This window comes from Paroedura picta, chromosome 1, assembly GCF_049243985.1.
Source record: "Paroedura picta isolate Pp20150507F chromosome 1, Ppicta_v3.0, whole genome shotgun sequence".
NCBI classification, from domain to species: Eukaryota; Metazoa; Chordata; class Lepidosauria; order Squamata; family Gekkonidae; genus Paroedura; species Paroedura picta.
In genome coordinates, this window is record NC_135369.1 from 127,655,766 (window position 1) to 127,681,713 (window position 25,948).

Consider the following 25,948-nt stretch of genomic DNA (forward strand, 5'->3'; position numbering starts at 1 on the left):
TCAGCCATGGGGTGGAGATGGAGCTGGTCACCCTGACAGATGGAGCTGCTTTCTCCAGGGGAACTGATGTCTGGAGATCAGCTGTAATTTCTAAAAACATCTAGGACCCCACTCAGAGGTTGCCAACCCAGATGGCTGCACACTGAAGATGAAGATGAATCCACCATTCTTTAACTACTACACCATGCTATATTTCAAGATGGAGCGGGGAGTGTGGGGAAGAGAGCCCGCACCATTAAGACCACAGTGCAGGCATGTGGGCTAATGCCCTTTCCCTTCCTGGGTGCAACAGGCTTTGCCTTTAGTAAATAAATAATAAAGTGATTTTCACACTGGACAAAGCCCTAAACCATGTTCTACCATGATCTTGACAATGCCATTCCATCATCAAGTCAGGATCATTGGGCAAATAGATAAACATTCTCTTTAGTTTTACCCTAGAATTATTTCAAATTTTGAGCCATAGCATTCTTCAGATGTATTTAAAGCAAGGTGCTTTGAGCATGACTAGTTCATTATTAAAAGTGTTTGCTTTGAATAGGTAACTCTAGTGCCAGGCTACAAATTGCTTTTGGAATGTCTCTCTTTTAAGAGCAAACCAGTTTACCATGTCACAAAGGAGCAGACCACTTCTGGAGAAACCAACTGCAAAAGGCTGTTGGGTGCACAAAAGCAGATGCATTATCTTTGGGCCTGTTGAAATTAAGTGGGGAGACTGGTTAAATCTATCCTATTTCAGCAGTTTTCAACTGCATTTTAACCAGGTATCTTACATAAGTTTTAAACCAGTTTTTATTTCCCTCCACAGCTCCCTGTTGGGGGCAATTACAGGTTACTCTCAGTGTAAAAGCCTACTTTTCAAATGATCACAGATGACTTTCGAAAAAATTTAAAGGGTTGTCTTTGGCTGGTCATTTCTACATAAGAAGGAAAGAACAGACAATGAATAATTAAAAACTAGTTTTCTTGATAAACAAGGGAGAGCAGTCTTGAAAAGACAAAGCTGGCATTGTGAAAAGCCGAATCATAAAATCATAAGGTTTCAAATTACTCCCCAGAGGTAGAACTACAAGAAATGCACACTGGGTTGCCTAAACAGTTTATTATTGGCCACTGTGTAGCAATTAAATATTGCACGGCATTACACCATGGGTTTAAAGCCTCCATGAAGCAGGGACTCCTCACACAAAGGTAGAAACAGCAGCATTGTAATGCACTCATTAATGGCTTAGATAAATATAAATAATTCATGAACTCATATTCCTTGCAGAGGTAGGAAGCAGCAGATCATAAATTATTGCCTGAAACCACTTTTCTATGGCGAAGGCTTTAATTTAAGGGAGCGGAGTGTGAAATACCTCTTTCTAGATGCTACGTCCAATGAAATAATATGAACATGGCTGTCTTTGAAATAAGTTTATTCCATGCAGCATTTTAATCCTGCACTTTTCAGCTGACGGAATTATTTTTTTCAAAAGACAGAAAATGTCCTCAAACAACTGCAATAATAACGTCTGAATAGAAACTCTGATGCCTGCAAATGAAAAATGCAGAGTTTAATGCAAAGGAGGTAATATAAGGTATGTTTTTCTTTATTTAGTGATTTATATACCACCAGTCTCAGTTACCCATCTCGGGGTGGTTTACTCAAACAATCATCTTTAACCACTAATGTGGAGCGGATAAAATAAAACGGTAAGGGCACTGAGGGCAGACCCTGTCCGTGATGAGGAAGGGTGCCAATTGGTCCCTTGCCGGCAGATTGACAAGCGGAGGGCCCAATCAGCAGGCAAAGCGCCTCCCGATCCGCCCCCTCCACTGTGGCCCGCATGCGGCCGACCGCCACCATTTGCTGCCTCCCCGTGGACAGGCCAGGTGGCCGCGCCACCACCCTGCATGCCCAGGAGCACCCAACGGCCCCAGCCAGTGTTGGGATATGCACTAGCGGCCACAGCAGCAGCCGCACTGCCCCCCACCAGGACAGGTCGCTTGCCGGACCATGAGGCCATGGCCGGCTGCTGCTGACAGCTGTGGGAACAGTGGCAGCAGCAGTCCACACCGCAAAACGCAGCAGCGAGATCTGCAGCACCTGCCCCGCCCGCGAACAGGCCAGGTCACCTGCCGGCCCACGCCGCCAGGACCCACGCTGCTGCCAGCCGCTGCGGGAAATGCAGCTCTGGGGCCCCCAGCAACAGCGCCTGCCGCGATGGCAGAGCCGCCGGCCACTGAAGACCCCGGCCCGGCCACTTTTCTACCAGGTAGGCAGCGGCCCGGGGAGGCAGCAACAGGTGGTGGCACCTTGCACCACAGACCACGGCCGGCCTCGGGGTCGGGGGCGGCAGCTGGGAAGCTACAGAGCCTCCCCGCCGCACTCACAAGGCCCTCTAGCGCCCGCTGTATTCCCAGTACAGCACACTTAGTTTCTAGTACTTCAATAAAACCAGATTAAAAATAATCTAAAATCACACTTTAACACTGTTGCAGCAATCCTGAATTTTGCAGGTCAGTTATTGCCTATTAGAAATAGGATGGAGGGGAAAAAGAGGGCAGAGGGGGCAAGAGAAAGGCCCAGGATTTGCTATAGATGTTATCTAGCTGTATATCTATATGACTAGCTGGCCTCAACTAAAGCACACTAGCTATTGTCCACCTTGGCTATCTAATGAAGTTTATCACTTTTTTGTAGTATATTTGGCAGTGAATGAGAATTATGCTTGAAGAAGTAGTAAACAAAATTAGAAAGTGGTGACATGCAATGAAAGTTCATCCATACTCATACTACACCAGAGAACATAATTCCATAAAATACAATTCCTAGGCACATGCAATACAAAAGCTTCAGGGTTTTGTCTAAACTTTGAACTTTCATGAGCATGTTGATTTCAAAGGTTCATGGCCACAGTGTCTCTGTTGGAAGTCTGTGTGTTTCATTCCCATTCTTTTTCTTATGACATATGCTGTACAACTTTCAAAAGTCTTGACATTTCGCCCTATAATTGTATAGGTAGCAACAGTTTGTATATGTAGCAACAGTTTTGACAGGGCTAAAGGCTTCTTTACAAGAATGGAAAGAGAGGCAGAGACTTCTATTTCAAAGAGGGTTACTGTTAATCTGCTGGTAAACGTAAAGGTAAAGGTATCTCCTGTGCAAGCACCGAGTCATGTCAGACCCTTGGGGTGATGCCCTCTAGCGTTTTCATGGCAGACTCAATACGGGGTGGCTTGCCAGTGCCTTCCCCAGTCATTACCGTTTACCCCCCAGCAAGCTGGGTACTCATTTTACCGACCTCGGAAGGATAGAAGGCTGAGTCAACCCTGAGCCGGCTGCTGGGATCGAACTCCCAGCCTCATGGGCAAAGCTTTCAGACTGCATGACTGCTGCCTTACCACTCTGCGCCACAAGAGGCTCTTAATCAGCTGGTACCAGTGAAGAAAACATTTGCTTTTCCTCTCTAGCCAGCCTGTCCACAGGCTGGGAATCGAACTTTGAGATTAAGCAACTTAGTTCCATGGGTGCCATACAACTGCCATTGTGGAGTTTGTAAAGGCAGGACACCTATAGGCCTAAGCTGTTTTTCTAGAGGAGGATCAAATCAGTTGGAAGATTCTTAGACACTTCTAGTATATACATTAAATAAAACAATGCTCCCCAATGCTCTAGGTAATCTGGGCTGAATCTGCACTTTGTTTATTCCTGATGTGGTTTATTCCTGTTGTGGATCCTGATGAATCCAGATCGATTTGAACTCGGGTCTTCACTCGGGGGCCCCACTGAAACAGAAATGTGTTCTGCATGTGGTTAGGGAAGCTCAGAAGGGGAGAGGGGAGCCAAGCACAACAGGAGCCTCTTTCTTTTCTTGAATGGGGGGGAGGATTGGGGACAGCAGAGGAGGAAGAAAAAACCAAGAGGCAAATCTCTACTGAGAGAAGTTTAGGCTTCTGGAGCTTCTGCTGAGAAAAGTTATGGCTTCCTCTTTAAGGCAAATTAGGGCTTCCCCTTTAAGCCTGGAAACCAGGAACTGACGCTCTGGCCAATCAGGGCTTCTCTACCATGGAGTTCCACAGCAAATTCGAAACAGGCAGAGCTCCGCCTGCTTTCTCATGCTTCCTCAATCCAATTCTTCAAATATTGAGGGTTATATCCACTCTAGGATATTGCAGGATAAAGGTAGGGTCACTCTGGATTAATAATGCTTGTTGCAGAGGGAAAATTTAAATCTGACAAAATCAAAATGGAAATTGCATTCAGTGGAGATGGCAGGGACTGAATCGACCTGGGATTGGAATAAAAGCTCCGTGCAGATCCAGCCTAGGGCTGTACTAGTTACTAGATGGTAAGGAGAAACTGTATGGTAGCTGGCAATATAGATTGCTTCATTGCAAAACTGCAACAATTTAAGAATGCTTATAGTTAATTCATTTCAGTCCTATTGATATCCACTGAATATAAATGTGAACAGAGGGACATACTGTGTAACTAATTGTTGTTGGTACTTCATACTGATGCATAGTTTTGTTTCCAGAAGTATATGAAGGCTGTTATTGTGATAAAATTGCACACCCAATGTAGTACAAGGTAACTACCCCAAACACCCATCAAGCAGCACATGCAAATAACACTGTGGACTGCCACCTGCATCTTTGACTATCTAGGTACACACATACACACACCGCACACACATACACACTTTATATATAAGAAAAGTAAGAAAAGTAGTTTTCCCCCACACAACCATGAGTTACTCTCAATAGGTTTTATTATTTTAGTCACATTTTCTTTCTTTAATCATTTCCTTCCCTGAAGGTTGGTTCTTTGATTCTTTTTTGATTCTCTTTCAAAAACTTGTACTCTCCAAGCACCTCTGTGGTCCATCCCCCAAGATGCCCACTTACTGACTTGCACTGGCATTTAATTTGTCCTCATTGCACTTTTATGCATATGCTTATAGTCATTAGCAGCACAGTAATTTACCTCTGACTTTTATTATTTTACCTTCTTATCAGTGATAAAACCCCCCCACAAGATAAATCCTGACTTTCCACTGCTGAATAATCTAGTGCCGTAGGAACTCACATGTCAATACATCCACTATATTTAACTGTTTTAAACAAACAGAAATGCTAAAATATTATTAGAGAATATATTCTCTTATCATGTGAAGAAATGTATTGGAATGCAGTCTACACAGCATTAGCAAAACACAATTGGCGCTTTCCCCCTCATGGCTCTTGTAGGCCATGAAAAAAGATTTGGAAACACACATGGACAAAAATTGAGTTAGAATTGGCAGTACTATAAAGATCAGCAAAGGAGACAAATTGCCCTTCTCCACTTTTTCTACTAGTGAGGACTTCAAGGTCAATTTCAGGAGGTTTTAGCCTTCTTGGTGCAGCTGACCACAATGTATGTCCCATCATAGGCTTCACTTTTTGAAGACTCAGAATGGCAAACCACCCTGTATTGTGTCTGCCAAGAAAACGCTAGAGGGCGTCACCCCAATGGTCAGACACCCCAAGGGTTCATCCTCCAAAGCAGCCATTTCTGCTTGGGGAGCTGATCTTTATAGACTGGAGAGGAGCAGTAATTCCAGGAGATCTCCAGGTCCCACCTGGAGGTTGGCTATCTCTGGGTTGGAAGTATTCTTGAGGTTTGAAAGTGGGGCCTCAAAATGGTATAATGCCTCTGCTGCCACCCAATCATCCACATAGTGCCCCTGGCCTATCTCAGGTCAAGAAAACATTGCAGAAAAGAGAGAAGGTTGCCAGATAGGTGTAGGTTCATATTCTGGCACCCCACACTTCCTAGGTGTACTTGAATCTGCCTTGGGTCAGGACTGCTGTGCACAGAGAGCCCTCCTCTTAGGGTTGCCACATTCCAAGTGAGGCACAAACCCCACACCAACCCATGAGCTAGCACCTGTTGTATTACAGCACACAACAGGCTTTACTATGTTGAATATTTCACTCATAAATCAAAGATTTCTAAGTCTTTAGACTATCAATGTAACCATCATTTTCTTGCATTAAAGATAAGTATAATTCCCTATAACATGAACTGTGATCAGTGGTTATTTTGAGTAGATTGTAATTTATCTTTTTATATTGTATTACGGGTAACATGTTCTGGTTGACTGACAGTTGTTTTCATAGGGAGATCTAAATCCATCTTAAACAGAATTCCATTCAGTTACAACCCTACTATTTAACAGCATGTGTCACATAGTTAAAAATATTTTTTCTCATATTCAGTTAGTAAGTTTGTATAACAGTTGGCAAAGCATGAATTTATATTTATGTATTTATCTATTTATTTGATTTCTATGCCACTCCTCCTAGACTAGCTTACCCACAGTGGCTCACAACATTTGATAAAATACAATTCAATAATATAAAACAACAGTGAAACATTTTTTTTAAAAAAACCTTCCCACCCTCTCCCCTCTCCATACCCCACCCTACTTAAACCCACCATCATTTGCCATACATTCAGGGAATTATTTATTTATTCATTTATCACTGTACTTATACCCCACTATTCCTGTACCTGATGGCTTATGGTGGTTAACAAACAAAAACCCACAATAAAACCTGTTAGATTCCCAATTAAAACCCTTCATGCAGCAGAAGCCAACCTTCCACTTCCTGGTCTGAACAACTCCCACCTTGTCTTATTATTTGGAATACTGCCTGGCTTCACCCAAAAACCTGCCAGAAGAGCTCCATCTTGCAGGCCCTGTAGAACTGAATCAACTTAATCAGAGTCCTTAGAATCATAGAATCATATATTTGGAAGGGGCCATACAGGCCATCTAGTCCAACCCCCTGCTCAACGCAGGATCAGCCCAAAGAGCTCTGCACCTCTTAGATCTGCATCTCCCAGTGTCCCCTGGGTCCTAGCGCCCATTGCATTCCTGGTTGCAATGGGGTTTCTTGCTGGTATAAAATAATGAAAAACAACTATTGGTACACAGAGTTAATACCAAACACTTACACATTAATCACTGCAAGTGAAGGCAATGAATGAAATAAGCATACAACTTACCCATAGGAGTTCCAACACCATAACCTTTTGAGTCTATCAGGCCGCCAATCTGAGTCAGGTTGCAATTCCGCTGTGTAACAAACTCAATAGTAGTTGACTCCATTAGGAATGAATAATCAGAGGTGAGGACACGCTGGATACCTTCTTCATTACTTTTGACAAGCACTGACTGCCTCCTGCTATTCATAAAGGCCCACATTTTTTCATATGTGGCTATTTTTGATTTCTGAAACAGAAATTGAAATGTTACTAAGAACAACTGGTCTATGATATCATGACAAAGCATTCCATTTTTAAATAATTATTTCAAGACACATTTCATCATAGAATGAGAAACAGTGCAACGTTTTACTGGAGAAGTTATAGCACATCTATATTATCAGTTTACATTTCATATAACTAGCTAGTTTGTCTTATCTAGAATGGCTCCATACAAAGTTCCCTCCCTAGCCTTTTCACATCCCTAACTCATCCACAAGACTATGGATTCCTCGAGGGAAACTCAATGGAAACTAAGATTTAGAGATACAATGTTCTAATTATTAATGTAGTTGACATTTCTATTAATGCAATTGACAATTCTATTTCAGATTCTTTCTATTTCAGATTCATCATAATTTCGAACAAACAATTAGAACATATCTTGGTAATAGTTTAATGGCTAGATGTCTAGCCCTTCAACATGGTATAGGAGGAAATGTTAATTCAATTTCAAACATATACACCTCAGTGCATATACAACATATAGAGCAACTTCATGCTGGTTCATCTAGTTGAATTTCATCTATTCAAATCAGTTGCAACCATTTGAGATTTTAGGCAAAGATCTTTCCCAGCTTTGGCTGATATTTTTAACTTAAAGTCTGGTCAAAACTACTGGAATATAGTGAGAACATCTGACAGTTCAGTAATTTCACTCATTGATTGTTATTAATTCAAGGACAAAGTTCCTTTCAAGGTAAATGATAACATCCTTTGTTTGGCCTTCTAAGCACATATTTGCACAATCACCACATATGGTATGATGGATAGTACTTTAAAGACAAACATCATAGTGCTGGAATACCAGGGAACCATGATATGAAGGGTTAATTCTTTACTGTGGCATAAAGCATAAATGACAGGCTACTCCAGGTCATCTGACTGGCCAGCAATAGCAGTAAGAGAAGTGACATGAAAGTTGTATGCTGAGGGAATTTTGTTTTTCGGACAGACTTGAGAGAAGACTAGTCTGAGTCTTAGCTGTTAAAATATCTATTCCAAAGAAAATGTACTCAGAATACACAGCTTTGACTAAGATTCAGCCTAAGATGAAAGAAGTTCTGCACAGACAAGAGAACTGAGAATACTGTTTGCCAGAGTAAATTGAGTAGTGGGTTGAGACTCTCAGTCAGGCCAAAGGAAAGGGAAAAAATCTTCTAGGGAGAGGAGAAAAATCCCTGTCCAGTTAAAATGGAAAATTAGTTGTGAGAATTTTCCTGATCTGGTGTGGAAATATTCTACTCAGGAGTTAGAGGGAAACTGGTGTTTCCAAGGAAGAGAGATTGGGGTACTGACAGAGGGTACTAGTCTTCAAGAAAACCAGGGGTTTAAAAGAAAAATATTTAAGTGTTTATGAAAATGCAGAAACCAAAGCCTCTCACTAGGAAGAATGAAGAAATGGAGGGAAAAGGTTCTGTAACTCTCAAAAGTGGGTGCTTAATATCTGAAACCTGTACAACTACTGAAATCTTACAACCAAGTTTGTGTGTGTTTGGTTGTCTATTAGGCTTTTTTTGCTCCCCCTAGCCAGCTAGTCTGCAGCAGTTCTGCACAAAAATATTAGACAATAAAATCCCACCCATTCCAACCCTCTCTCTAATTTCCACTCCCTTACCAAGCCACCACATTACTGCCACAAATGCCCAGATAGATGTAAGGACAGGGTGCCAAGGGTATCAAAGGACCTGGAGGAGGGGCTAGATATTCCTCAAACTAGCCTCAACCAAACACTTGCCTTAGAAGAGCTCTGTCTTACAGGCCCTGCCAAACTGAAGAAGCTCCAACAGGGCCCTCAGCTTTTCTGGGAGCTCATTCCACCAGGTAGGTGCCAGGAATGAAAAGGCCCTGGACCTGGCATGGTGAATGTCATGAGGGCCAGGGACCACCAACCTATTTGAGCCAGTTTGGTGTTGTGGTTAGGAGTGCAGACTTCTAATCTGGCATGCCAGGTTCGATTCTGTGCTGCCCCACATGCAACCAGCTGGGTGACCTTGGGTTCGCCACGGCACTGATAAAACTGTTCTGACTGGGCAGTGATATCACGGCCCTCTCAGCCTCACCCACCCCACAGGGTGTCTGTTGTGGGGAGAGGAATGGGAAGGCGACTGTAAGCCACTTGGAGCCTCCTTCAGGTAGGGAAAAGCGGCATATAAGAACCAACTCTTCTTCTTCTATTTGGACCCGCAGAGCACAAGGTGCTGTGGGTGGCATAGGGGGTTGAACGGTCCATATATACATTATATACATTGGGCCCAAACCATGGATGGCTTGAAGGTTAATGCCAAAACCTTGATCCAGTAAATAATTGTCAACAAGTGCAGCTGCCTCAGCGCAAAATGGATGTGAGTTCTCCAAGATCCTCCAGTGAGAATCTAGCAGCTTCATTCTGATCCAGCTGATGTTTCCAGGTCAAGGACAAGGGAAGTACCACATAGAGCACATTGCAGAAATCTACCCTGGAGATGACCATCATATGGATCACTGTGACAAGGTGTTCTTGGGACAGCGTGCTAGTAGCCATGCTTAGTGAAGGTGGAGAAAAACACCAGTTGGGCTACCAGAGTGACGTGGGCCTCCATTGACAAGGAGGTCTGTAGGATCACCCCCAAATTCCTAGAGGAGTTAACTCCACATTCCATCAAACCTTTCCCTGTGTGATTAATAAAATATTGTATTTAACTTTACTATGGTCTCAAGTGCCTTTCAAAAGTGGTTTCAGTAAAAGCCAAATTATCTATCAGTGACAGAATATAGGCTCAGCATGGAGAATAAACCTACTCAAAGATGAGAATGTTATAAAGGGAAAAAAGGGGAGAAAGGGACATATGGGAAAATAAAAAAATGGAAAGATACGTGTTACAGAATAAACTTGGCTCTTACTACAGTGATAGAACACAAGAGATGAATGTCGTGTTCTAGGGCACTGTAAAAGAAAAGAGATACCAGCTGGGAAGAAAGAAAATAACCTTGGTGGTCAACTTGTTGATCCTCCAGTTAAGGTTCCCTACCACCACTCAGCCAGCCAGGCCAGCATCCTGATGTTATTCCCTGGGCAACTGAAAGTGACATCATTGCATTATTGGGGGGAGTGAAGGGGATTCTCTGGTATTTGGCCGAAGCACTGCTGGCCTTGACAAAGACACATTGATGTTACTTCTGTATAAGGAGAAAAACATTACAACATATCATAAGGGACGTCATAAAACTTTTGGTAATGTCCCTTTAGAGACAAGAGTTTATTCTAACTGCATCGATGAACTGTAAACGCAAAGACTTGGCACAAGCCTGGATATCTCACTGGACATGGATGCATTCAGAAGGAATATCCACCAGATAAAAATGGCAAGGGTTGGGGTTGTAGGTGAGAATTACTCTGTGAGTTTAGTGCCAGAAACAAATTATGCTTGTATTCATTTTATATCAATTTTACTATTTAGGAACATACACTAGAGCTGCATATGTCATGGGAGTCAAACTTATTCTATTATTCAGAACAGAAGATAGAAAGCCAGTGCTTTCAAATAACTAGTATCCAATTGTCTTTTTTGTTTAAATGCAATCCCAAGTGCATAAGAAAAGATTTTGTCCCCATTGAACAACCTATATTAACATTGTAAGTTGGAAGATACAGCCAGTTTGGTGTAGTGGTTAGAAGTGCGGACTTCTAATCTGGCGAGCCGGGTTCGATTCTGCGCTCCCCCACATGCATCCAGCTGGGTGACCTTGGGCTTGCCACGGCACTGATAAAATTGTTCTGACCGAGCAGTGATATCAGGGCTCTCTCAGCCTCACCCACCCCACAGGGTGTCTGTTGTGGGGAGAGGAATGTGAAGGCGACTGTAAGCCGCTTTGAGCCTCCTTCGGGTAGGGAAAAGCGGCATATAAGAATCAACTCTTCTTCTTCTTCTTCTTCTTCTTCTCAAATCAAGTGAAACATTAGAGGACAACTGAAGGGGCTCAGTGCTGCTATCAAAAACAGCAAGAAGAAGATGAAGAAGAGTTGGTTCTTATATGCCGCTTTTCTCCACCAGAAGGAGTCTCAAAGCAGCTTACAGTCAGTTTCCCTTCCCCTCCCCACAACAGATACCCTGTGAGGTATGTGGGGCTGAAAGAGCTTTGACAGGACTTCTCTGTGAGAACAGCACTAACAAAACTGTGACTTGCCCGAGATCACCCAGCTGGTTGCATGAAGAAGAACAGGCAATCAAACCTGGCTTGCCAGATTTGAGACGGCCACTTTTAACTGCTATACCAAGCTGGCTCTCACTAAGCGACAAGGGTGTGCAGCCTACCATGCCAATAGAAGATTATTGTGACTTTCTAGCCTTCATTTTTATAGAGATTATGAGTTTTGCCTACAATGAGAATATTTCCTACTGTGGCAGTCGCTGTATAAGGAAAGTAGCTTTTCCAAGAATCTGATAAGCCAGGATAGAAGTCCCATCTCTAAAACCTTAAAAACTCAGTGCAAGATAGATCAGCAGGCTTCAGACTGTAGAATTACACATCACATAAAAGTTGCATAACACAAGTATTAACATTTTTACTTTTATTATAGCTTAAAATGTTTCTATCCAGCCTTTTCTTTTCAATAAAGTGTTGCAGCTGTATTTGAGCAATCTTAATAACAGAATCCAAGTACAGATCTTAATTTTTCCCTGGCTTGAAAGAGACGAAATGTAATATTTTTTCCACAGTGCTATGTACTGAACTATGTGTTTGCTGAAAATTCTCCCTACTATTTGTACCTATGATAGAAATAGCCCACTCTACACATGGGATCATTTTCACTGTCTCTGAGATGGAGGTAACACTAAACACTCCCTCTCAATAGGAGAACTCCCAGAAGGTCTAAAACAAGCAGCGGTTCACCCATTGCTCAAAAAACCATCTCTAGACCCGTGAGAAACCAGCAACTATTGTCCCATCTTGCACTTAGCATTTCTGGGAAAGATCCTTGAAGGGGTTGTTGCAGACCAATTGTCAGCATTCCTGAAGAAATTTCAGTCTTAGACCCATCTTAGTCTGGTTTCTGGCTTGGCCATAGAGTAGAAACAGTGCTAGTTACCCTGACAGATGACCTTTGCTGCCAGTTGGATTAGGGTGGGTTGGCATTGCTTGTGCTACTAGACCTCTCAGCAGCGTTCGACACAGTTGACTATGAGCTTGTTTGTTGCCACACCAGTGCCGGGAAATGAGGGACAGCCATTCAGTGGCTTATCTCCTTTCTCCGGAATTGCAGAGGGTAGCTATTAGAGAGAGATCATCGAGCCACCAACTTGCTTGTGGAGTCCCTCAGGTAGGCATTATCTCCCCAATCTTATTCAACATCTTTATGCACCCTCTTGCCCAACTGATGCAGAAGTTTGGGCTGGGATGTCATAAATTTGCTGATGACACCCAGCTCTTCCTCCTAATGGATGGCCACCCTGATTCCCCCCCCCCCAGAAGTATTAGCCAGCTGCCTGAAAGCAGTGGTGAGATGGCTCAAGCAGAGTCATCTGAAGCTCAGCCCTTCAAAGATGGAGGTCTTATGGCCAGGTAAGAAAGATCTAGGTGAGGAAGTATGCCTAACCAACCTGGATGCAGTGTAGCTCTCAGTGGCTCACTCTGCCAAGAACCTAGGTGTGATACTTGATGCCTCCTTTTCAATGGAGGCTCAACTGTATTGGTTTACGATTAGTTTATTAAATATCGCCATTAGTTTATCTTCAAAAGTCCACTGGTAAAGACCTGGAAGAGTTATGCCACATAAAGAATCTTGCTTGAATTGACAGCAGCTTAAATATTTACAGCAGGAAATAATCCAGAATATACTCTGCAGGAATCTCTGTCTTCAATGGTGATAATGATCATTAGAACAAAAGGCTTCAAGACATTATTAGCAACCTGAATTTGCCTTTATTGCTAACTGGTATCTGAGTTCCTGATTTCTTTATTTAGATTGGGAATTTTTATTTATCAATTTGAAGATCATGATTTTGATTACACCCCCGCCCCCCTAATGAAATCCATGGTTCCCTATTTTTATGCCATTTCCATGTGTTGAATATAGGCCCCTACTCTTTTAAGTATGCAGGCATTTTTTAAATTCTGAAACCTGGTTGTAAAAACATCCACAAAATGGTTACCAGAGGAAAGTGGAGCCAACCACAAAAATGTCAGGGACGGAGGTTCCATGTAACTCTAAGCAACATTTGTAAATATCTGCAAAGCCAATCAGATCTCCAGTGGTCAATCAGAGGTCCTGCTGGGCAAAAGCCGCACTTGGTCCTTCCCATTTCCTGAAAACACTTGACAAGCACCAGGAAAAATATTGGTGGGCACCATATTGAGGACTTCTGGTAGACAGCAAGTGCATGCATTAATTAAATGGCAGAAAAATGCATAAAAGAACTATGTTGATCATTGCTGCTGTGCACAAAAATGCGTGTACCAAAACTGTCACCATGAAAATGTACAGAAACAAAGAAAAAGCCAAAAGGGCATATTCATCTGTTACTCATTGTAGCCCTGAAGCTGTATAAAGTGGGCTTGTTCATGAGTAAAGGTACCACAGTGACAGAAGTAGCTGTGACACTGAAATAAGGAATGTGACATTCTAAAATGAATGCAGAGCTTCTAGTCATTACCATCTGAAGGTTGATATTGATGCAGGCCAATATTAAAATTTACATTGTATTTCCATCTTCCTTACTGCAAGGGAAGCTGATGAATTGATCTAGAGGTTCTTTGATGAAGTGTGTTATTTTATTTTCCTCAGCATCTGACCTAGCATGAAACAGTCTGCCCCACTAGAAATAATATCTGGAAGGGAATACTTCTGGTAGCAATAATTTATAATGCTTATTTTTGCTGCTGTAATGCAGGAGATAATGCAGCACAGTAAAGTGAGATGCTTATGACTTGTGACATTTCATGGTGAGAAAAGGAGACAATAATGACTCTGAAACCCTGAAGCCCATCCTGGCTAGCATGACAATGAGAGGTTATGGCAAATCAAAGAGTTCCGTGTTTCAAGATGGCAGATATCACAATGACATGCAGAGGAGAGACTGCTGTATGGCTTACTTAGCTCACATAAATGAATGATCATTGTGTGATAACTACGTGTCAGGGATCATGAACATAAGCATAATGAAAACACTGAGTTCTGCAATTGCTGTGTGCATTTTGGAAGTTTAAAAAAGGTCTGCTATTGCTACCTACAGAAATGTTAGAGACTGATTGAATCTACAGTTTAGTGAGTGAGAAGGCATTTGCATCGCTGAATGCTAAAGGGTCCGATCTGATTACAAGAGAGAAGGGCAACAGAATTGCACATGATGGACAAAATGGCTTGAATAGTACACAGTAGAAAACAGAAATTAACAAAGCTATAATGTCTGCAATTCAAATCTTCGGTCTAGCAATTTACTTATTCATTTTAGCATATATTTATTCCACTTCTCTCTCCAAGGGCAGAAGTGCTCCCCTAATATCTCTCCAATGGTGGAATAAAGAGGTTTACAAAATAGTAACATAATTTAAATGCATTTTAAGAAATGAAACATAGTGTAAGGTAAGAAGCAGAGAATGGCCCATTATGCACGGCCGCCGAAACGGCGATTTCGGGTCACATGGAAAACGCGGAGGGGGAAGACACTGGTTATGGATGGGAGGGGGCTTGACGGCGGCAAAACCCAGAGTAACCGATTATGCATGCGGTGATCCCGGCGCCGCTTCTGGTTGTGCCTCGGTCACCCGGAAGCTGCGCTTTCTTCCGCGTTTCACTGACGCGGCTTTTTCGGCGGCATGCACCGAAGCTGCAGCCAGTTGCAGCCGGCTCCGTGCGTTATCGGTGATTTTAGTCGCCGCCATTCCACCCCGAATGTGCGTTATTCCCCCTCGTGCATAATGGGTCTACAAAGGTATATACAACATCCCGCCATGGACTGATTTCCACAGGGCTGGCCAGCAGGCTGCAAGCTGTGAGCCACAGCTGAGTGCCAAGAGCCAAGGGTCCTGGACACTCCCAGGTTGCCAGTGCCTGCAAAAGGAGAGAAGCACTCAAGTGAACTAGCAGCCATCTTCCTACAATTATCCGTCCTGCTGAAGGAGTTCCCAGCCACACTCAGGATTTTTAAGTACTGGAGACTGCAGCATCTTTGGGGGGGCAGGAAAGAAGAAGAGGTGCTCACTCAGTAGCCCGGTCCCCTCTTTGCTCTCTTCTCATATATGCTAGAAAATTCCATTCAGAATTTCACAATTAAGTGCAGAGGATCCAATTCCACTAATGCATTTTTCATGTATGCCAAACTAACTGATTAGACAGTAAAATTCCCATGAAAGTGGCAATGGATGTTCGACACATCAGCACAGCAACAACTGTGTGTGTGTGTGTGTTTTTTTTTTTAACTATGCCCTCAATCTAACTGGTGCAGAAGTACAAGGGCAACAATGTGGAAATTTCATATTGCCTGTACATTTCTTTGCAAAGAATCTGATGGATTCATTTGGATTTGAGGCTGTGGCTTGGTCTCATATAGACCGTTTATGCACTGGGAAATTCACTGCCCCAGCTCACATGCAGGAGTACCAATCGGGGGCAGATGAGGCACACCGGGCCAAATGCTCCCCCGTGTGTGTGCAGGAAGAGGTGGGGCAACCTGCCACGACTAAAACTCCAGCCTGCAGCCTTGCATGAAATCTCCAGTGCATAAATGGTCATAGAGATTAGGGAATTATACCTCTGGTTAGGTGCTAGATCACACTAAGCAGGTCTTGTGTTAGAATAAAAAGATTCTTTACAATCTACCAATAATTTTCATGTGGACAGGAATATGTGAGCTAAAGTTTCTTTTTGTTAACCTCCTCCCCTACACAATCTCAAAAGTTACCACATCAGAGAGATGGTAATTCACATATTTTCCCTGTAGGAAAATAAGATAGAAAAATCACTACATATTCAACTTCTGAAAAATAAACGTATTAATTAGGCCTCAGTTCCTAGGAAATATGTTTAGTACTGTGTTTCTATTTGGCCTGCTTTAATTTTTTCTTTTTAAAAAAACTTAGATCACGAGAATGATTAGTGACTTGTAACCTTGAAAACCTTCCAATTTGTCACTACTTGAAAAGCAAACTTTTTTCTTTACTATTGCTTTACTACTGTTCATACATCACTTTTCCACAGTACATCCTACACAAATTGTGTGCTACCATACACCCACCTAATTGGATTTTTCATCTGACACACAGAGGATTTAGCAGGTTGTGGAAAATATTTCATGCAGGTTGGACTTGCAATCCATAAAACTGCACAAAATGGCTGTCACCTTTTTGTGTGTGAAAGCAATCAACTGATTGGCCCACATCAATCTGTTTTGCACCTCTCCTATCATCCTTGCACTAGAGGAAAGCACTACACCATTGGAATGGATTCACAAGAACCAACACAATATATTTCCTCTTTCATCCTGAAAATCAAAATGCAACAAGGAATATTTTTACTCATATGCTTTCTGTGATTCAGATAAAAATGGGAGGAGTTAGAGGATCTGGAGCAGAGTGATTGGCCCAAGAGACAAGCTGTGTTTTAGGAAGTAATCTTGGGATCTTGACTATGAGAATTGCATGCGAGTGAAACAAGAATCTGAAATCTGAAATTTCCCACTGAAAGCATACATAAAACACAATCACTATTTCTTAGCGCTCTGATTTTATGTGGAAAACTATGTAACTTTAATCCAGTGTTCTTTCCCCCTTTTAAACACTGAGGATGATTTAAAGCAGCAAGAGAGAAAAACACTCAATAGTTTCCCTGCTTTCCATTTCCCTACTCTGATTGATTCCCTAGTGTCTTTCCCCCCATGGGGTTCTAAAAACATGTTTGCAAGTGCAAGCATGCAGTTAAAACTGCAGAGAATTCTTTTTTTTTGGGGGGGGGTGATATCTGGCTAGGGAAGAATTAAGTGACTTTCCCCCTGTTTTTCTTTGTCCTGTCACATCTTCCACAAACAACTTTAAAAGGAGGGAGAAAATTGAGCCACAATTAGGTGCATTTGATTGTAAGACAAAAATGATTTTTAATGGTATGCTGAATGTCTTACAGATGCTATAAAAAAAAGGAAGACTCACTGCAATAAGTGTAAGTGCTCAGAAAAGGCTTACAAGCCTTGAGAAAACATCCTGAAATTGGAGGGAAGTTCCATTAAGCATATAACACAAATATTTTATGTATGAAAGATGGTATTATGGATGCAAACTAAAGCACTTTTACAGCCATTATGTATAACCTACTAAGCAATAACTGCGTCAAACATTTTCAAAGATTCAAAAAAGCACATCCATGCATGGATTGGAGGCTTTGGAGCCTTCTTGCCCCCCCTCGCCCCGCCAAGACTCCAAAACTTCAAAACCTTCTCACACAACAATATTGTGGTAGTGGAGAAATCAAGTGTGTTACACCAATGGGAGTTCCAGGATTGCAATCTATAGTTTTCCTACTTTGAAGAGTACTTACTTCCTAATGAAACAATTTTTTTGAAATTCTATAAACTCCACAAACTAGAAACAATAAAATAACACAGTAATCCTAAACACATGCCCTCCAGTGTTTATCTGCAAGGCTAGTGCATTGTATCAATCATTCAGTTGAATTTTTCATTTGCTGGCTACAAATCTAAACAAGCTTTTAAAACAATTATTAAAAACTCACCATGCAGCTAAGGCTGAATTTCTAGCCATTGGTGAGTGCAGACAAAACCATCAGTAGCCAATTTTTTTTTTCAGGTTAAAAGTAACCTTCCTTTTAAAGTCTGATCTTCATATCACCTAGAACTACAGCAGTGTAGTTTGTCTTCAGTTTTCAAGGAAAGGAATCAAAGATGAAAGATGCCTTTTCATTTTATCTGACTGGTCTCCTACATTCTGTGACCTCCGGGGTTTTTTAAATCAGAATTGCTGAGGCCTGTAAAGCTTTAAGTGAAGCAGCCAAATTTGTTGCATCAGCACAAACTGATTTTTTTTAAAGGTTCATACAGTGTTCTCTTCCTATGTAATGGGAGTTTTCATGGTCTATAGAGCACAAATGAGGAGAAGGTAGGAAAGGTGTTCCTGCCAACAATAAAGCTACATGGAATGAAAAAAGCAACACTGAGCAAAATAAATTGTCCCGTAAAAAGAGGAAGGGAATAATGTTTCTCTTTAAGCAACCCCAGATAATTAGATTATATATCCAAAATAGACACAAGATATATAGCAAATGAAGTGATAATTATTTCTCAGTTACCCAGCTATCTTAGGGAAGTTTGCCATATGATGATATTAGTCCATTACATGTGCACATATTACTGCAGATTACAGAGCAGTAAGTCTTTAATTTTGACTTTGGATTCTGTGCCTACCTTACGCACCATTCTTTTCTCACTGGCATATTTATTCCTCAGTTACAATTTAAAACCTGCACTTGTGACATATGTATTGCAGCCGTGCACTAGCATACAGCAAGAACCTTCCATATATATCCTTGTAGTTCAGGTTTTGCACATGCATTTTAGTATTAGTTCACTGGGACAGTGATGCTCTGTACTCTTGATGCTTGGCAGGGGCAACAGTGGAAGAGTCTCTAGAGCTCTGGCACCACTTATGGATGTCCTGATGGCATCTGGGTTTTGGCCATTATGTGAGACAGAGTATTGGAGTAGATGGGCCACTGGCTTGATTTAGGACAACTTCTCTTATATTTACAACTATTATTATTTGTACGAGTCAAAAGAGTTACCATGTGATCTGCATGATCAGAGGCAGCAAGCCAGATGCCCTATCCCTTCTCCAATATGACTCAAGCATATAATGTGCCATTTTGCTTATCAAATTACTAGTTAGGAGCTGGAGATTCCACTAGGCCCATTATGCACGACCGCTGAAACAGTGATTTTGGGTCACATAGAAAACGCGGACGGGAAAGACGCGAAGCACACCGGTTATGCACGGGACGGGGCGCGACGGTGGCAAAACCCAGAGTAACCGATTATGCACGTGGCGATCCCGGCGCCACTTCTGGTTGTGCCCCGGTCACCCAGAAGCTGCGCTTTCTTCCGCGTTTCGCTAATGTGGCCTTTTCGGCGGCATGCACCGAATCTGCAGCTGGTTGCAGCTGGCACCGTGCGTTATCGGTGATTTTAGTCGCTGCCATTCCACCCCGAATGTGCATTATTCCCCCGTGCATAATGGGTCCTGGAGAGGACAGGTAGTGATCACATAGCATGCCTATTGTTCTTCTGTGTCTATAAAGTCTTCCTTGTGCTGTTGTTTTTCTTTAAAAACATTTATTAATTTATTTGTTAAAATATTTATAACCCAACTTTCCTCTTGATCCTCTACACATCAGCGTAAACAAATGTGATGTATCTGAATCAAAGAAATTATGGAATATGGTTGGATGGGGCAACAAATAGAGATGACTTTCTAAACCAGGGTTCGTGAAACCCTGGGGTTTCTTAATGGCTCTGGAAGGTTTTCCTGAATGGGTGGGAGTTAATTAATTTTAATATATATATTTTAAATTTGTTAAACATTTTTGGGATGATACAATCATATATGTTCATAATGACCCACCCCCACTCCCAAAATGGACCGTGAAGGGTCCCAGTTAGGCGTATACACAGCTATGCTACCCAACCACAATCTGCATGATTGCTCCACTTCTGGGATTTCTTGAAGTCTGAAGAATGTTTCAGAGGTTTCTCAATGGTAAAAAAGTTGAGAAAGGCTGAAACAGAGCAGCAATAAAGGATAAGCAAATTCATTCATATGTACTCTGCTGTATGTCCTTGACTTGCATAGGTACTTTCTTGCAGTTGATAGTGATGCTTTAGGTGCTATGTCAAAAGCTTCAGGGGAAAGGTAGAGTTTAGCCTGGGGCTACTGAAGAAATAGCTAGGTATGATGTAGTTACTTGCATTCTTCTCCCAATTTTTTTAAAAAAACAAAATCAAAATGTTGAAAATTTAAATGGAAAAAAGCGCTCGGGGGTATTTTTCTGTTCAAAACCATTCCCCAACGCTTCTCTACCCATGGGGAAAGATATGCAAGTGCTGAATCTTTTTCCAAATAGAAACAAAAGAACAGGGGGATGATTTGGAGTAGAAAACACTCAGCAGGGATAAAATTACCTAGGTACCTAGTAGGGTTGGGTGCTTCGGCGTCCAAAGCGAATATTCGCACCTGAAGCAGCCAGTGCTGCACTGCGAGGGGGAGGGGAGGCGTACACCGGTGGGAGGTGCCAGAACACCATGGGGGGGTGCTCTGCACCTGCGTGTGTGCGCCCACTGGTGTGCTGGCACCTGTGCCCCCCCCACAGCGCAGCAATGGCTGCTTCAGGCGTGAAAGGCCACTTAGAATGCCGAAGCACCCAACCCTAGTATCTAGCTCCTCCAGCATTCCTTAGTTGGATGACCATACCTTTGTTAAGTTAATGGTTCTGAATGGCTGGTTGAAAGAAACTGAAGATTCTACCCAAGATAAAAAGGCTGCAAGTCCCAGATGATCGCCAATGCACATTCTTTTACTTTGCTTGGTCTTAATAAATATTATTTCAGGTTCTACTATGGACAAACATGCTACCTTCAACTTTAGTGATGAAACTAAAACAGCAAAGGGCCAATGTTAAAACACCATACTATTAGCATATTTAAAAATTCTTTTCTTGAAACAACAGGGAGGGATGAGTAGGAATCCTTGGACGCATGTGAATCCCCCAAAAGAACCAAATGTTACAGGTTCATGCATCCTTGAGAATGTGCTTGCAAAATTACTGATGTGTAGTCATTTTTATATAAATCATGGAGTGATCTACTGGCCCTTGTTCGATTATGGCTAGATGCACAATTATCCAATCTACTGAATGACATCAAGGAAGATAAATCAATGGTACTGCTTATGTGCACTGACACAGGTCTTTTGTTTTACTATCAGGGCTGCACAATGTCACCTGCCGGTAAAGAATACTTGGTTTCCAGATTGCTTTCGAAAGGCAAATGAAATCTTCATCTCTGTTCATTCTGCCTGCTGTCAAATACAAATTATAATTTAGAACACTGCATGAGAACACTTAGCCTCTATTATTAGGTTTGAAAGCAGTCTCACCCCATATGGCAGAGAGATGAGTTTATGTTGTTTTTGTTTCACACCAAGAAACTTGGATTAGAAATTACATCTGAAAGTACCAGCTTACAAAAAAGCTTACTTATACCTGGGAGCTGTGAAACTGTCACAAAATCTTGGACTTTATATATCTACAGAATCTTTGTCCAAATTCACAAGTGTTTTATCCGTTCTACTGCATGCATTTTCAGAAGAGAACACTTTTACTACTACTTTCTCCCATCCATCTCTCAAAAGTCTTTCTTAAGGCTGTGTTGGACCATTCATCATGCTTTTCTGCTGAGAGAAGTAATCTTTGCATGAAAGAAAGGACATCTTTGGATACAACTGTATGGTTTGAATTCAATCTATTTTTTCCACAGTTCTGCCTTTCCTAGTTACACTAGGGGAAAAAAAAGAAATTGTCTTGAAGGTTAGGCATTCTGTTTTTGTGCATCATAAAATCCAGTCCTCACGTTCAGTTATACCCCAAATTAATGCAAATGGTCTAAGATGTTTTACATCATCTGTTCTTCCCAGTTATACTTTCTGAGATCTGCTGCTAACCAACTAACATCATGAGAGAATTCTGAAAACAATGTTGAATATTTTCTTTCAAAAAAACCTGTCTTTTTAGCACCCAAACCTGAAAGACACCTTCTTTAGAAGTCTTTTTTTGGGGGAAAGTAGATTTAGCTGAGGATTTTCTTGACTATACATGAATTACCAACAATATTGGAACAATGTGCACTGCCTAGTCAAGAACCACTAAGTCTATTAGCAGATCGTGGCCAGTGGAAAACTGGAACTAAATCAGTAAATCAGGACTGCAGCTTATTTCATAGCATGTTTTGAACTAGCACAACGCGTCTAAGCATGGAGATCTGATAAAATGTGGTGATGTCTGCTAAAAATTTAGGCTTTGAACTAAATATGACAGTTTTATCTTGGGCATCTGTCCTCTCCTGTGTACAAGTGAGGGAGCAGTCTTACTATATCTACATTTACAGACAAGACAAGATATAAGGAAGTGCTTTCTTAAGGATAGGAAGTATGGAGCATTTTGCCTAAAAATAGTTCATTTATGATAAAGACTGACATTAGTGATGAGGCTGATTTTCACGAACATTTTGGGCATGCACCAGACCACATTCTCTTTTAGCAAACAGAAATAACTTCCAGAGGCTTCCGGCTAAAGATGTCGTCCTGAGAGGGTGGCAGGGCATCTGCTCTGCTATCTCTGAAGCCTGACAGGGGTCAATTGTGCAAGCAATTGGCAGAAAAGAGGAGGGGTACGCAAACCCCACCTCACCTTTCTACCCAGGAAGTTCTTGGGGCCGTCTCCAATCCTTTAGGGAGTATATCTCCCTGGATTATAGGCTGTCAGCGTTCCAGGTCCAGAGGACGACTGCCATTTTCTACCTCGGACTTTCTTTTCTTTCTTTAATCTTAAAGTATCTGCTTCAACCCTACATGATGATTTACCACAAATGAACGCTTTGAACTGAGGGGAGGACATCGGCTGAGTTCCAAAACATCATTTACTGCAAGTATCTCTCGCTTTTTTTTTTCTCCGTCTCTCTTCCTGCATCAAAGCCCTTTGTTTCCCCCCTCCTCTTACTCTGCTCTGCCTGAAGCCACCTCGTTAAGAGGCAGGCTAATTCTCCTAACTAAGCAGAAGAAGGATTCAAATCAACTCGAATTAATTGGCAAAAGCTCTTATTGTAATTGTTTTGGTTTTCGAAGATAAGATAAGCTGTGAATGGGAAAATCTCACGAGAACTCTGTGCCAGCACGAGAATCTCTGCCTTCAATACGTCACATGCCTGTGCCGGAACATTAGAGGATAAAACAGAGGACCTCTACTGGCCACTTGTAAAATTGTTTGGGGCCGGTTTTTTTTAAAGTCAAAATCATGTCTATGTTAAAAAGATTGGCTCATCTAATAGAGATACAAACCCAAGATTACAAAGTATTTTTAGATGGATTGATCAAAAATATCTCCAAGGAGATCCAAGATGGCAAGGAAGAAGTCTTCAATAGGAATGATGGATCAATAACAGTGACTGATGACAGCTTTAAACAAGGTGGAAAACCAACAGCAGAAGAGAAATCTGAAATTCATATCTTCAAGGAGATCCAAGATGCCAAGGAAGACGTCTTTAACAGGAATAATGGATCAATAACAGTGGCTGATGACAGCTCTAAACAAGGTGGAAAACCAACAGTAGAAGAGAAATCTGAAATTCTGGAGACGGAAAATGGGATGCCGGAGTTCTGCAGCCCAGATAAGGACACCCTTTTTAAAAAGACATACAGCCATCTCAAAGCAACAGTGTACAAAAATCAATCAAAAGAAATATGGATCTGCAGTGAAAGTAACCGATTTAAAGGATCTCTCTGGGGAAAAAATTGTATTGATACTGGAGTCCAGGAGGTGCAACGGCCTCAAGATTTATCGATGCATATTCTGCGGGAAAGAGTACAACTGCACTTTCTACGCCAAAGGCCAATGGGACAGAATATAATTTTACGGGAACGACAAGATGTAGCAAGCCTCGAGATGAGACCCCCTTAAGAAGACCGCAAGCTCATATTGTTTTATGTTTAATGTTATACTGTATTCTATATTTCCATTTTTATGAAAAAGGGGAAGCAGTGTCTCTTTCTCTCTTGTTTTTTTTTGTCTCTTTTCTTTTGTAGGCATATAGGTAATATAATCATTAGTGCTGAAAATGTAAAATGGGGTTCCCCCCCCTTATTTTTTCTTTCTTTAGGGTATTGTCCTAGGACTAAAGCCTACACTGACTTGTAGAAAATGTTTAATGTTAAGCTTTCAACTTAAATCTGAAAATATATCTGTCAGGATGGTTCTTAGAATGGGTCAAGCATAAATTGTTTTGTAGATGTATCAGAACCAAGGATAAGGAGAAGCTATAGAAGACTGAAAGCTTATATTGTTCTATGTTTAATGTTAAGCATTTAATCTAAACCTGGAAATCTTATTATTCTCTGTATTAACAACATATACTGTATCCTACATTGCTATTTTTATGAAAAAGGGGAAGCAGTGCCTTTTTTCTCTCTTGTTTCTTTTTCTTAGTAGGCATATAGGTAATATAATCGTTAGCGTTGGAAATATAAAATGGGGCTTTCACCCCTTATTATTATTTTTTTTTATTGGTGTATTGTTATAGGGCCAAAGCTCATATTGATCTGTAGAAAATGCAAAGCTCTCAACTTATACCTGTCAGGATGGCTCTTAGAATGGGTCAAGTATAAATGGTTTGTAGATGTATCTGTATTAAGGATAAGGAGAAATTATGAAATCCTTTTGTAATTTTTTTTCTTTGTACATCTTTAAGGCAAAGCCCTACTTTCCTCTCCCTTCATCAGGGTATTGATACAGGGCCAAAACTCATACTGTGCTATAAGAAATGTTTAATGTTAAGCATCTAACTCAAACCTAGAAATATCTGCTAGGATAGCTCTTAGATTGTATCAAGCAGTTAATGTGAGGTCTACGATCTCTCAAGTAAGTTGATTAATAATAACTTTTCTTTTGTATATCTAAACAGGCCTTTTTTTTTAATGTAGTGGAAATGTGGATGGCTCTTAGACTCATGGCTCTTAGAGTTTTGGGCAAAAGTTTATATCACTGTGGAGTCAATGTGGGGTCGTATATTCTCAAATGATGATTATATTTCTATCTTTATGAAAATAAAAAAAAATCATTATAAAAAAAAAAAAAAAGAAATAACTTCCAGACAAGAGCTAATTTGGATCCAATCATACCAGGCCAGTAGGGAAATCACGCAACATAAAATAAGCAGCAATTCATTCATAAGTTTTCAGTGATAGTACTAGTTGAGTGCCTTACTATCAAATCAAATGTCTGCTGGCAATCACTATCAAAACTTAAAAAAAAGTACAAAGGCATGAAAGAAAAACGTTTTTTTTTTCAGAGCAGAAGGCCAAACAGAGAAATGGTTGAACACAAAAAGAGATGGATATTCCTGGCTGCTTCCTTCCCCCGGCAAACTTCCAAAAACCAAAATTGTCAGATAGATTTTATGAGCTCCAGAAATCCTGGATGAAATGTCATCCGGCATGATGAACTGCAGCTAGAACTAGGCAAAGCTGCCTCCTTCTGACAACTGCTTGTGAGTAAAATTCAGCAGAGCAAGAGCTCTAATGGTACAAAATGGAGGTATGATTTTGCTCAGGACCCCTGCCTCACTGCAGCCCCCAATGCACATGAAATTTTGACCCCACCATGTCCCTCATTGCGCTGAATGCAACAAACTGCCAGCATAGTGCTATGGTTAATGTCAGACTGGAATCTGAGAAGGTGAAAACCAACTCAGCCATGAGAAGCTTACTGGATGAATGGGGCCAATTGCTCCCTCATAGGACTTTTATTGTGAGCATAAAGTGGGAGAGATGTAAGGTTCTTTGGGTTTCCACACCCCATATGTATTGAGAAATTTGTACCCAATGAACTTGAATCCAAGCCAT

General features: G+C 41.4%; 2 protein-coding genes across 8 annotated transcripts in view; one reads left to right on the forward strand and one right to left on the reverse strand.

Moving 5' to 3' along the window:
- GRIK2 (glutamate ionotropic receptor kainate type subunit 2) overlaps nt 1-25,948 on the reverse strand; it is a 624,521-nt gene that overhangs the window by 42,833 nt on the left and 555,740 nt on the right. For all 7 annotated transcript variants that reach the window (XM_077303360.1, XM_077303395.1, XM_077303345.1 and 4 more), the window contains one exon: nt 7,043-7,268. In XM_077303360.1, coding sequence (XP_077159475.1) covers nt 7,043-7,268 — 226 coding nt within the window. The remainder of the gene's footprint in view (nt 1-7,042; nt 7,269-25,948) is intronic.
- On the forward strand, nt 22,653-25,015 carry LOC143820496 (uncharacterized). Its single transcript, XM_077303419.1, has 2 exons — nt 22,653-22,976; nt 23,177-25,015. The coding sequence occupies exon 2, from the start codon at nt 23,346-23,348 to the stop codon at nt 24,006-24,008; it is 663 nt and encodes a 220-aa protein (XP_077159534.1). The 5' UTR covers nt 22,653-22,976; nt 23,177-23,345; the 3' UTR covers nt 24,009-25,015.

Bases quoted from the DNA above. Each gene is read 5' to 3' on its own strand.
- LOC143820496 (XM_077303419.1), top strand. From the start codon at position 23,346: ATGTCTATGTTAAAAAGATTGGCTCATCTAATAGAGATACAAACCCAA.